The 13,324-nt window shown below is 42.2% G+C and overlaps 1 protein-coding gene across 8 annotated transcripts in view; it reads right to left on the minus strand.

The window, feature by feature from the left end:
* Positions 1-20: 20 nt before the first annotated feature.
* MCF2 (MCF.2 cell line derived transforming sequence) overlaps positions 21-13,324 on the minus strand; it is a 73,590-nt gene continuing 60,286 nt past the window's right edge. For 6 of the 8 annotated variants that reach the window (XM_083595556.1, XM_083595554.1, XM_083595555.1 and 3 more), the window contains 8 exons: positions 12,990-13,082; positions 12,249-12,327; positions 11,303-11,366; positions 10,297-10,403; positions 9,779-9,891; positions 8,903-9,015; positions 5,920-6,020; positions 21-2,513 (listed from right to left, as the gene is read on the minus strand). In XM_083595556.1, coding sequence (XP_083451682.1) covers positions 2,473-2,513; positions 5,920-6,020; positions 8,903-9,015; positions 9,779-9,891; positions 10,297-10,403; positions 11,303-11,366; positions 12,249-12,327; positions 12,990-13,082 — 711 coding nt within the window. In that variant the 3' untranslated portion in view covers positions 21-2,472. The remainder of the gene's footprint in view (positions 2,514-5,919; positions 6,021-8,902; positions 9,016-9,778; positions 9,892-10,296; positions 10,404-11,302; positions 11,367-12,248; positions 12,328-12,989; positions 13,083-13,324) is intronic. The other 2 variants (XR_014543602.1, XR_014543603.1) reach the window with 1 other exon arrangement.

Genomic DNA, 13,324 nt, shown 5'->3' on the forward strand with positions numbered 1-13,324 from the left:
CTCCACACAAAATGAAAATGTCTCATATATATATATTTTATTTAACAATGTTTATAATTCTTTTTAAATATAGATTTAACACATTTTTACAAGTACATTTACAGTATAATTTCTAGGCAGGGCAGAAACCCTTCTGTTTTAGTTTTGATATACATTTTACAGCTCAAGTGGTAAACCTGGCTACTCTTAAGGTGTCGTCAAAGATTTGTGCAAATTTTTCCAAAGTCCTAAGAGTACAATCCTAAATGTGTCTACTCAGAAATAAGCCCAGCGGATCTTATTCCCAGGTCAGTGGGTGCAGGTTGTAGCTTAAGACTGTACATTCAGGCTTGCAGAACTAGCCAGCTTCATAAATAAAATAGTGCACAATTCAGAACTAGAAAGACACAATTAAAAGGCCAAGGTGTGTTGTGGTTGCCAAGACAAAGTATTTAGGTGTGGAGGTTTGGGGTTTGGTTTTTTTTGAAAAGTGATCTCCACAGCATGACTGGCTTCTATATGGCAGTAATCTACAGTAAAGAGTAAAGAAAAAAGGAACCCATTTTATATCTAACTAGTAACTAATGTAACTTTGGATGGTGCTTTATAGAATATCTTTAAAACGGTCCATTTGGAATTCTCACAAGGGGCCCGCATATTCTAGAATCCTGCCATTGATTCTACAGTGTTGTTTTCTTGCAGAGTGGTGAACAAGCCAACAAATGGCACTGAATAGAACAACAGAATTGCAGAGTCAGAAGGAACCCAAACCACCACCTAGTCCAGTGTTTCCCAAACTTGGGTCTCTAGCTGTTTCTCCCCTCGCCCCCAATCGTCCCTGACCACTGGTCCTGCTAGCCACGGATGATGGGAGTTGTAGTCTAAAAACAGCTGGGGACACAAGTTTGAAAAATACTGATCTAGTCCAACTGCCTGCAATGCAGGAATTGCAACTAAAGAATCCCTGAAAGATGGCCATCTAACCTCTGTTTAAAAAACTCCAGTGAAGGAGACTCAGCCACCTAATATATCACACAGTAAGTATTAGCATTAGAGGTGACTATGAAATGGATGGTTGGAGGAGAGAAACTATCCCCGCCCCCAATACACACATCACCAGTGTTTTTCGAACTTATGCCCCCAACTGTTGTTGGACTACAACACCCAGCATTCCTAGCTAGCACAACCAGTAATCAGGGATGGTGGGAGTTGTAATCCAACAATGGCTGGGGACCCAAGTTTGAGAAACACTGCATGATTAGGCTGATGAAATGTGTGCTAATGCACTGTGGCAGTACAAGCTTGGAATCTGTGGTTCAGAAAGCCAAGTCTGATTTTTTAAAAAATGTGTTTCTCCCCTTCACATTGTGGTGCATAAGAAATAATAATAATATTAACTGCAGCTTACCAAGACTATCAGTTCTTGTTTGCAGGCATGCAACCAAACGCCTGTCTTGAGCCGTTGTGTGTAGTGAGGTCACAACACCTACCCTGTGTTTATTGTTCCCGTATGAAATTTGAATTACACACATTACGTAGAACTACCTGTATGGACACATGAATGCTAAGGCCAGAGATAAAACGAAGAAGCACAACAGGAAATAAATTATGTAAACTTCATTTTAAAAAGAATGAAAGAGAGGGGACATACTCTATCTCTCCTCCTTTCCAGCATCACGTCATTCTCAATAACAATGCTGAAGAGTACAGTCTTAGCACAAAGAAGAACATTGCTTTTTTAGTGCAAACAGGGACACTGAACTCAGTTATGGCACGTGTGTTCCCCCAAAAAATCACAATGTAAACTTGGACACTTACTAGATCACCCAGAAACTCCAGGGAACCCAATGGGAGTTCTGACAATCTTGAGTTGTCAAATATGATCTTGAACCACATCCTACAGATACCCTGGGCTCTGGATCAGAACCTTAGTGCAAAAGGAGACTCCACTCCTTCGCAAAAGTATTGCGTCATCCAGCCTGAAAGATGGTCATATGTTGTTGAGATATATTTATGCCTGTTCCAGAGGGGCAACAACCAACGAACTAGAAAACAGCTTATTGTGACTATGTGGTCTAGACCCAACTGAACATAGGAAAGTACAGCCAACCGCAGTGACGTGTGGTTGGGAAACACATCTTCAAGAGGAAGCATCAGGCATCTTAATAAAGGCAAAAGAAACCACCCAATTAGTTATTAAATGTAGTTCAATGGATGCCATGGAGAGGACGGGGAAAGTCCACTTCATGTGAAAACAAAATGGTACCCTATTTTCCATTGGTGGAAGGAGGTGGGAATTAAATATGCAAAAAAACAAAAATTACTTCTACTGATGGCCATGGGGAATGTTGATGGAGATGTGCTGCAGATGTTGATGGATGACAGATAGAGAGGTGGATCTCCAGCCATGGGTAAGTCCTCCCTCTTGAACAACCACTTCAAATCGCCACTGCAGCATTCAAACATGACATGATATGAGTTCTCCCTTTAAATTCAGGGGGAGCTTAGCTTTCTCGTCTTATACACGGCAGCGTCTATAAAGCAACAAAGAGCAACATTAGCATTAGGAGGAGTGTATTCCAAGAATACATAGGTTCTCACGACCATGCAGCTTATAACTCCTCCATTCCCGAAAGCACAAGGCAGCGTAGGACACTTATGGAAAGGAACAAGTTGGCCAGAGGTAGGCTGCCTTCTGTTCCGAAAGCCAGCAAGAACGAACAAATAAGAGAAAACTCAGTTCAACAACTTTGCATTCCACGGACAAGTCACAAATCATTAAGGCTACATAGACACGCAACTTAAAGTGCATAAAGAGTGCAATCTAGTGCATTTAAATAGCTTTGCAATTTGACTGGTTGAGGTTCTGCTACAATTCCTTTCCCCGAACAATTCCCCACCCAGCCCCTCGATAAGTGCAAAATGTTATCCAGCACACTTGTGAAAAGTGGAAATAAACCCATAGTCGTCTCCAGCTGCTCAGGGCAGACCCAGCACAATTAATGGACCTACGCTCATCATGTCCATTCACTTCAATGGGTCTACACTGAGTAGAACTGGTGTTGGGTGCAACCCCTCCCCTAACCCAATTCCAAACCACCAAACACCAGCTAAAAGGGAAGTTCACTTTGTTAACACAAAGCTATTGGCCAAGATCCTCCCAAAAAAACAAAACTCTTATCAGAGATTTAATAAACTGGCACCAAACTGGCCTATTAACAGCTGTCAGTTCCCAGAGGGAACAGACCCAATATTCCCACTGAGATACCATCAAGCTGGTCATACTTTCTTTCTTAGGTGCCTTAAATTCTGGACATATCTTAAAATGTATTTGTCAAGGTTACAGGCCCTGGTTTACGAATTGCAGCCCATCAGGTGTTAGTTCAACTTTTTCTCTTTTGGCGATTCTAGGCAAGATTAGGCAATCTGCAGCATTTGTGCATTCTTTGGCATAAAAGATAATAAGGTGGGATTCATTTCAAACCATGACCGTTTAAGTGAGAACTAGGACTTTGAGATGCCAGGCCACAAAGACATGGAAGCATGGAATTAACGCAGCGTGCAAAAATTCATTTGAAAGCAGAATAGACAAGTTAACGGGGGGGGGGGGGAGATCTCTTATTAAAAGCGCTACTTCTTGGTTGAATATGATATAAAGGATGGAGTATAAAGCATGTGGACATGAGAGACTGCTTTACAGCAGGTAAGGAACCAGCCACATTTTGGCCAGCAGAACAAGCCATTTGCTTTTTATTATATTCCCACCTTTTCCTCAAGGAGCTTAAGGTGCTGTGTGTGCTTCTCCCTCTCCCCATTTTATGCTTACAACAACCCTGTAAGGTAGGCTAGGAGGCCACCCAGTGAGCTTCATGGCTGAGTGGGGATTTAAACCCCTGGCCTCCAAGGTCCCGGTGTGATACTCTTACCATGACACACCAGGCTACTATGTGTCTACTATGAGCCAACTGAGTCCACTTTATTCTTCCCTGCTTAGAGTTGCATCCAAGCCAATTGTTATGGCTTGTTTCACTCCAAACAAAGTATTTAGATCAGTGTTTCCTCAAACTTACGTCTCCAGCTGTTGTAGACTACAACTCCTTTCATCCCTAGCTAGCAGGACCAGTAGTCAGGGATGATGGGAGTCAAATGACAGCTAGAGACCTAAGTTTGAAAAACACTGGTTTAGATAAACCAAGGTTTGCTCTTAGCTCACCAATCCTACTTTGCATGAGCGAATGGAATCATGGTTCTTTGGTTCAGGTGTAATGGCAAGCCAGCAATTGTGTCTTGGTTTCCCCACATGCTAGTGAGGAAGAGTAGAGCTGGTAAGATTTGCTTGTGCATGGTAAACTGTGGGTTATGGCTTACTTTGATGTGTAGACACTGCCCATATATCTATATAACCAGCATTGCCTGCTCTGACAGGCACCCTATGGTCTCAGGCAGAAGTCTTTCATATTACCTAATCCTTTAAAGAGGAGATCCCAGGAATTTAACTTGAACGTAGGAAAATCTCAGATAAAGAAGTCTTAGGTGGATTGGTTTGGATTCAAGGCTATACCATAGTTTAGCACTACAAGAATGAGCTGCAGTGAACCTTGCAAATCTCTCCTCTGTCTATCCTCAACCCCAGGATAGCAACAAAGTGAAGTTTGGAAACTTTTTCTTCCATTTTAGATTTTTTAAAAAAGATTTGACCATGTAATCTACATGCAGACAAACAGTGATTAATCCTAATTATGGGTTAGTTGAAACTAGTCAACTTCAAATCATGGTTTATGAAGCTGGCTCGTTTCAACTAACTATAATTAAGATAAACACAGTTTAGGATTTGTGTGAACCACTAAACAGTGGTTAATTTAAAATGGAAGTGAAGACTTTGGATCTCTTCTTCCTCAGGGTCATGCTGGAAGTGAGAGGAAGTACTTGCTCTCCTAATGCTAAACAATTGTTTAGGTTTACGTCCTAATGCAACCATTATCTCCTGACTTTTATCTGCACTTTATCCTCTCCCAGTGTAAAAAACAATAAATTGACAAATGAACCCTTGTTTCAAAAGAGACAGTGTGCCCAGTGACAACATGAGCCCCTGAATCATAAGAGGAAAAGAACTGGGGAGTAAACAAAAGGTATCCCATTAGAAACAAAGGTTCTGGACAAGAGGTGAAGGATTTCTGATATGCCTCTCTGTTGAATGGCGCTTCCATTCCGAGACCCACAGGTCTCTGCCTCCACCCATCCTCTGTCACTTGATATTAATATTAGCACTGGATCAAATATATTTTTTCTACTCAGAAAGAAGAAAATAACCTGCAATAAACTGAGTGCAGAGGAATGTGTGGCCATTACTGGAGCATGGATGAAAAGTCCAGCCTTTCTACGTAGAATCAGGTTTTTCACACAGAATCTTAGCTGAATGTATTAGCTGTCATTTTGAATGAGCCAGCATGTTTCTAGTCCTCCTTATTTGCAGAGGAAAATGTGTGTGTGCAAGTTCTGCACACGAGAGGGCTTGAACAGCCCTCTCATGAACCAGGGAACAAGTGTGTCCTGGTGGTTAGTTGTTAAGTGATTACATGTTCGCCTGGATTAGATGTTAAGTCTCCTGCCTTTAGCACTTATTACCAATATTATTATTATTTATTTATTATTATTAGGCAGTTCCATATTTGCAAGAAGTAAAATCAAAGTAAGCAAATGAAAAGGAGAGGGGAAAGATTGTATCATACTACTGATAACTTTTCGAAGCAATTCAGATAATTGATTTTTCTCCCCTGCTCAGCGTAATTCAAAAAAAAACTTTGGCGAAAGCCAGGATTTCCTCTAAGCAAGCAGCCAATGCAAAGCAGCCAGTGCCTCCAAACTCCTGCAGATTCCAGTTCCAAAGCAGTTCAGAGTGAGATACATATATATAAATATATGCTCATCATCACAGGATACCTGCATCTCGGGCATGGCGAACACGACAGTCCCCAAGAATGATTTGCAAACTATTGATGGGCACCCAACCTTCTTTTCTTCGGTTGAGGTTTTTGACCAGCCTTTTAAGATGATAAAAGAAAAGAAAAAAATATGCATTAGAAAGGTGTACAAGAAAACCAATGTTTGCATGTCTATACACAGCATGCAGGACGACCAAACTAAAGCACAGTTTTATGGCACCTTAAAGGCTAACTCATTATTATGGCATAAGCTTTTGTGGATTTACATTCTTAGGCTCATGAAAGACAAGGCAACCAATGGCTATGAGCCATGATGGTGTTGTGCTACCACAGTGCACAAGTGGGGAGAAGACCAAGGTACTCATGTCCTCCTTGCTGACTTCTTATTCAGGCACCTGGCTGGCCACTGTGAGGTCAGGAAGCTGGCTTAGATGGGCCTTTGGCCTTGCTCTTCTTATGTTCATAAGACTAGAGCCCAGATCCATAAGGCAAGGGCCATAGCTCAATGGTAGAGCACTTGGAGGGCATGCAAAAGATCCCAGGTTCACTCCTTGGTATCTCCAGATAGTGCTGGAAATTTGGGGGAGACAACATTGAGCTCTAGGTCCAACTCAGTTTCCTATGGAGTGGGATATCAGTTGCCAAGTGAATGAATACACAAGGAGGTGGGTGGGGTATGTAAAGCACAGAGTTAAATGTCAACAGCATGTTACAGTCTGTGGCAACCCAGTTAGAGCCATCAGGTGTCAAGGAGATAAAGAACTGCACAACTTTTAGAAGACATCTGAAAGCAGCCCTGTACAGTGGAAGCTCGGGTTGTGAACATGATCAGTGCAGGAAGTACGTTCGCAACCCGCAGCGCTGCGTGTGCGCATGCGTGGGTTGTGGTTCGGGACTTCTGTGCATGTGCAAAGCGTGATTTAGCACTTCTACACCAAAACCTGGAAGTAATCAGTTCCGGTACTTCCGGGTTCAGCGCAGTGCACAACCCAAAATTGCGCAACCCGAAGCGTGTGTAACCCGAGGTGTGACTGTATTGGGAAGTTTTTAATGTTTGACATTTTATTACTATTTTTAATACATGCTGGAAGCTGCCCAGAGTGGCTGGGGGAAATTATTATTATAAGTGTGCAGAGTGTAGACAATAACTGGTGAAAGAACAATAATCTTTCAGCACTGCTGAGTAGTTTAACGATGGTAGTGAAACAGGAAGTTTTTATCTCTATTCTAAGCCACTTAAGCTCAAATTATATTGCCATTTTCATCACCAATGCTAAGTTTAGTTGCTGAAGGTTTGCTTAGCACAGCATTGAGCTGGTTGAATTCTCACAGGCTGTGCTTTTGAATTCTATTCCTATTTAACTCCAGTCTCTCATCTATCTATCTACCTACTATCTACGTATGTATGATATGTGTGTGTGTGTTGTGAGTAAATTCAACCAACCTCTTGCACCTGGAACTGGGTGTGGAGAGTGAAGGTGAATGGGACACAGCTGTGGGCAGCCTGAGGAAGGACCCTCTGCCCTGTGCAGATTTTCGTAATATTTTGTCTAAGTTTTCTGTTGCTGCTTATATTTCCTGTACACAGGAAATTGTGTACAGGAAGATATTTGAAATATAGGAATTAAACAACCAAATAATCAATCAAAGTATGTATTTGGCAAATGAGGAGCACAGCATGAAGCGGTCTGTAGTCTAATAAAGCTAATAAAATTTGTTAGTCTCAAAAACAATTACCGTATTTTTTGCTCTATAAGACTCACTTTTTCCCTCCTAAAAAGTAAGGGGAAATGTGTGTGTGGCTTATGGAGCGAATGCATGCTGCGCAGGTATCCCAGAAGCCAGAACAGCAAGAGGGATTGCTGCTTTCACAGATCGCTGTTCTGGCTTCTGAGATTCAGAATATTTTTTTTCTTGTTTTCCTCCTCCAAAAACTAGGTGCGTCTTGTGGTCTGGTGCATCTTATAGAGCGAAAAATACGGTAGTTTCTTAAAAAAAATAACATTTGTTAGTTGTGGCTGGCACCCATTGGGATTGGTATGGTGTAAGGCTGGAGTCCAACAGCAGGTGGCGCCAGAGCCAAGGACTGTCTGAGCCAACTAATTCTGGTTTTGTCCCCATCACTTTCTCTGCTGAGTTCCAAAGGGGCAACACTGGGACTCAACAGGGAGAAGCTGAATAGCCATGCCACCCCTGAGCTGGTTGTAAGGAGCAAAGAATGCAGGGGGGAGGCTGGCTGAGGGCAGGCCGAGGTTGGTGGGGCAGTGCCCCATTTGCCACAATGGATCAGTCTTTCCTGTTTGTCAGACTTTAAAGGGCGACAAAACTCCTTGTTGGTTTTGCAGCAACACAGGCCGACATGGCTACACCTCTGAAAGCAGTACCTACATATTACCAGATTCAAGAGATTACAGCTCCCTCTTCACTTCTCATTGTTTGTGTGTTGAAGCTATTTCTATACTGCCTTTCATGTAAGAATCACAAAGCAGTGTACCAAAGTTCAATGAAATCACACCGAAACGAAACTCCAGAATAAATAAAACAGCAGCCAACATAAAGCCAAAACAAACACACTGGGCTGTGTCTGACATTCTCTGTCTGCTATTGGGGAGTGAGTTTCAGTGCTGGTATCACAGAGGAATCCAGTGTGACAGCTGCACTAGCAGAGACTCATTGCACCACAGATTGTGTGATCTATTTTGCAACAAAGTTATCGGAAATGTGCTTGTGTGTTCTCTTGGGCAACAACATTCCACTGGGACAAAACATTTTGCCAGCAGAACAAGCTTACAGCTGAGTGAATTTAACTTAGTGCTGCGTTAGATACAACCAACTAAGTTATCATGGGCAACTGGTATCAACGTCCAGAAAGGCCTGAGAGAATAAATGAGTTTTAGCAGGTGCCAGAATGCCATCAATGTCAACACCTGCCTTAATTGTTGCTGCTACTCCTTGCTGAAAAAGAAGATCTGGGTGCTCACCATTGTCCTTCTCCATCTTCGTGCAATAGTTGAATCACATCCCCATTTTTCACTAGCAAGTCTTCTGAATCACTCATCTTGCAGTCTGCCAGGGCTTTATATTTTCCTGGGGACTGAGATATCAGGAACAAAGATATGGCTTATTTCCAGAGAGCAGTGCCAGCCTCCCAAGATGCCAAACCTCCCCTTACAAAAAAATAAATAAATAAACACTCTCACACACTGCAAATCCAATTAGAGCAAGGCCACATCTGCACTATGTGTTTAAAGCACTATGATATCATGACTTCCTGCAAGGAATCCCGGGAACTGTAGTTCATTAAGAGTGCTGAGAGATCTTAGAAGACCCTTATTTCCTACACAAAGGTACAATTTCCCTTGGAAAGAGGGGTTTCTTGTTATTATTCAATAACAGGGAGAAGCAGCAGTATTGGGCCCAATGTCTCATGGTCCACAGAGTAGCTTCAGAAATGCACAGTTCCCAGTAACATAGCATTCACCCGAAACAAATCTGGTATGTGTATTCTGCAAAGTTGTGTGTCTGTGTCAGGTTCTAAATCTGCTATTCAAGTCATTCTTAGATAAACTGTTATAATTGGTGTGTGTGTGCGTGTTAGTTGTTGTTGTTTTTTAAAAAATCAATTACAAACGAATTTGATATAAAGGGGAGAAACAACAATAAAAATATCAACAGTAATAACGACAATAGGTTACAGGTACAGAGCCATCACAAAAAAGGGAAAATAAAACAGGAGCAATACCAGTTGTGATTTATGGATGTTGATATTGTCATTGTTAAATCACACCAAGATGTTTTATAGGAAGTAATTCCTATGTGGAAATAAATCAATAAACAGTTCAAACGGTTCAACTAACCAACTGGTTCCCATCTTCTTCTTCCGTGTCAGAACACGTCAAGAAATAGTTATGGCTGGACCAATCATCAAGTCCTTCGCAGATTTCCAAAGAGTGAGACATTCCTGGCCAAGCTGCATGGGGAGAAAGGGATACACAATCATCACTTGCAGAACATTACTACAAAATCGGGGAGGGAGAATCTCCAGCTCCTATCATCCCAAACCACTGGGCCATGCTGGCTGGGGATGATGGAAGTTAGAGCCCATCAACACTTGAAGGTTGGGCTTTTTCTGCATGCCTCCTATGGATGGTGGGTGCAACCAGAAATGGGGCATTCATCAGGGGTAGGCACTCGCTTGCCCCCCCCCCACCATATGTAGACGTGTGACCAGGGAAAACACACCAACCTAGCTGGAGAATGGACAGGTGTCCCTAGATACATTTGGGGAAGAAGAGATGAGATTTACACAGGCAACACAGAGAAAATTGCACACTTGGGCCAAAGAATGAAGAAGATGCTATCAAGCTGCACATACGCCTGCTTGGCTTGTTCTGCGGTGAGGAAGCCACGCTCTCCAAGGCCACGGGGCTGGTACGCTCAGAATCGTTTTCCTCTGAGCTTACGGAGGCTCTTGGTTGTTTTCTGAAAACACACAGAGTCTGTTTAGAGAAACTGAAGCAACAAGACCAACCAAACTATGAGCAGGTAATCCCAGCGATACCAATGTGGTGTCCATTCCTAAGCATATGCAGTGGGGGTGTAGGTGCTGATCCCCCCTCCCATTCTGGGTCCTGATGCAATTCCTCCAAGCTCTCCACCAACTTTGCCAGATACAAATGAAAGCAGTGGGTGACAGTTGTCTTTTGAGCACTTTACATGATCAAGCTGCTATGGAATAGGTGCACTTCAGTTTTTAGCCCCTATAAATGACTCATGTGCTTTATAGTATAGATTTATTAACGGCTATGTATTCCATGATACACGATTAAGCAGTTAAGAACTATGCGCACTTTAAATTTTTTAGCCTCTGTGAACTTACGTGTTTGAAATATTTTGAAATTGCAAGCTATCATATCTGCCTTGGCAGAAATGCAATCTAAAAATCCAATCAATAATTTATATACACTTGGTTAGTTTTTGTACCACGCAGGGGCTGCTGGTTATATTATTGCTGGCATGCAATTGCACTGGAATGTTTATTGTATTTGTCATTAATTGATATGGTTTAATGATTGATAGTTTGTTTTATGATGACTTTAAAATGTTACAATGTTCATACTGAATTATTCAGTTGAAACTGAATTACTATATGTTGGAATTCTGTGTTATGTTTTGAAATTGTGTAGTGTCTGATTGTTAATGTAACGATACACTGATTCACATTTTAGGAGCCACTTGGAGCATATTTATACAGAAAATCTTCAAACAGATTTAAATAATAAATACATAAAAATTTAAGGAGAGAAAGGATTGAACTGGGTGGAGCCCAGCATCCTGATGGGCAGAAATCAGCTATTTTGTCTCAGGCCCTGCTGACTTACCCATCACTCAGAGGAGGCGAGAGTTGGATCTGGTCTGTACATGAAGGGGGTTGTTGCTTCTCAACTGTGAATATAATGCAAATATGGATTAGCTTTTCGTCATGTATCAGGCAAATGTTCATAAAATTAGGTGATGGAGACCATCAGGTGCCTAGGTCTGGACTCAAAATCCTGAAGCAGATAAGTCCTTGGCTTGATGCAGCAGGCAAATGGTTTATGAACCTCCCCTTTTAACTAGCCCGCATGCTGACCTCATTCTTGGTAAATGTGGGTTTAAAATTAAATTTCCCCAGTGCCACCTATTCATCTCAACCAGGGGTACAAGATGTTTGGTGGTCTGAAGGCTGGAGAAAGATAAAGCATGCAGATTATGGATGGAAAAAAATATTCTATGGATAGAAAACAAATTCTATCTCAATCAGAGTTTACCTCAGATTTGCAAAGTGGATCCCCAGTGAGTGTTTGGAGATTTTTCCAGAGGAGAAAGCTAAACTGCAAATGTTTTGAAAGAGCAGTTCATTCTATTTCCCTTTCTTTTAATTTTCAAAATTGTTCTACAGCATAATTCCATCAATACACCATAAAACAAACCCTATTTAATATTTTGCATTTCAGGTGCAAGCATTCAGAAGCTGCATGCCAGAATTTGGATTTCTGACCAGAATTAAACTGGGGCAGAACATACCAGGTATCTGAATCCTGGAATAAATGTCAGAATGGAAGTACATGAGCTCTCACAAAACTCTGGTGAGATCTTGCGAGATCTCACTGGAAGTCGATGCCGCACAATGCAGGTGAGAGAGTTGCACTGGTACCAGTGGGGCAGCAGCAGGAGGAGGAGTTGTTTTTCCATTTCTCCTCAAGCGGCAAAGCAGGACACACCACCCCTGCTATTCACGACAGGGAAATCCAGAAGGTCCACCCTCCAGCCAATCCTCCAAGGTACCTTTGATGAGTTCCTGCTGCTTAAACAAAACCTTTCTTATTTCGTTTAGCCATGCCATCTTCAGCTCAACCGTTTGTGCCTGACAGAAGAAGAGAGAACAATCACTTCTCTGCTACCAGAAGTTAAGAAACATGCCCCTCCCAAAAACAACCAAAGGAAGGTGTGGGAAAAAGAATAGGTGTTGGCAATCCCATAATTTATTCATCTATTTTGATTGATTGATTACAGTTATATACCACCGTTTCCTCCATGGAGCTCAAGGAGCACGCATAGTTTTCTCCTCCCCATTTCAGCCTCACAACAACCCTGTGAGGTAGGATAGGCTGAGAGATGGTGACTAGCTCAAGGTCAACCAATGAGCTTCATGCAAAAGATTGGAGGAAGACCAGTTAGATCAGATTCTTTTTTTAAAAAAGCTGAGATAAATTCACTAAATTGGCCAGTGGAGATTATGACAGTGCAAATGAAGCCTCCATGGCTGAGGGCAGTATATCATAAGAACATCAGAAGTATTTGGCTATGGAATCAAGCCAAAGGAAGGCCCTTCTAGTCCAGTGTCCACACTGTAGCCAATAGGATGCCTATGGCCTGATCCTGCAGGGCACATAGGGGTGCAAACAAGAGGCATGAATATGCTGCAGTAACCTACCTGGACATAATTTGAGGGGCAAATGCTTAACCTGGCGGAGCCAATGGTCTGGCTGGGGGAAAAGGGAAAATCCTTACAAAAGCAAAACAAACCTGAACAACATAGACCTCTTCCCGACCGCTATACCAGATCTCAAACTTCCGATGGTCTCCTTTCACATTTTCAGTGATCCCAACAGCGCTCATCTAAAAATAATAATAATAAACAGCACTCTTAGTGATTCAGTGATGGACAGACAATCTAGGTGGGCTGCATTATATTTCTGCATGCTTTGACATGGGCCTCCATTGGATGGGAGAGTGCATCTCTTTTACAGAGAGTTAAAGAGTCAGACTAGGACCTGAGAGACCCATGTTCAAATGCTCCACACAGCCATGAACCTCACCGGGTGACCTTGGTGGGCAAGCCACCTTCTCCTAGCCTAACC

This window comes from Podarcis filfolensis (genome assembly GCF_964270895.1).
Source record: "Podarcis filfolensis genome assembly, chromosome: Z".
NCBI classification, from domain to species: Eukaryota; Metazoa; Chordata; class Lepidosauria; order Squamata; family Lacertidae; genus Podarcis; species Podarcis filfolensis.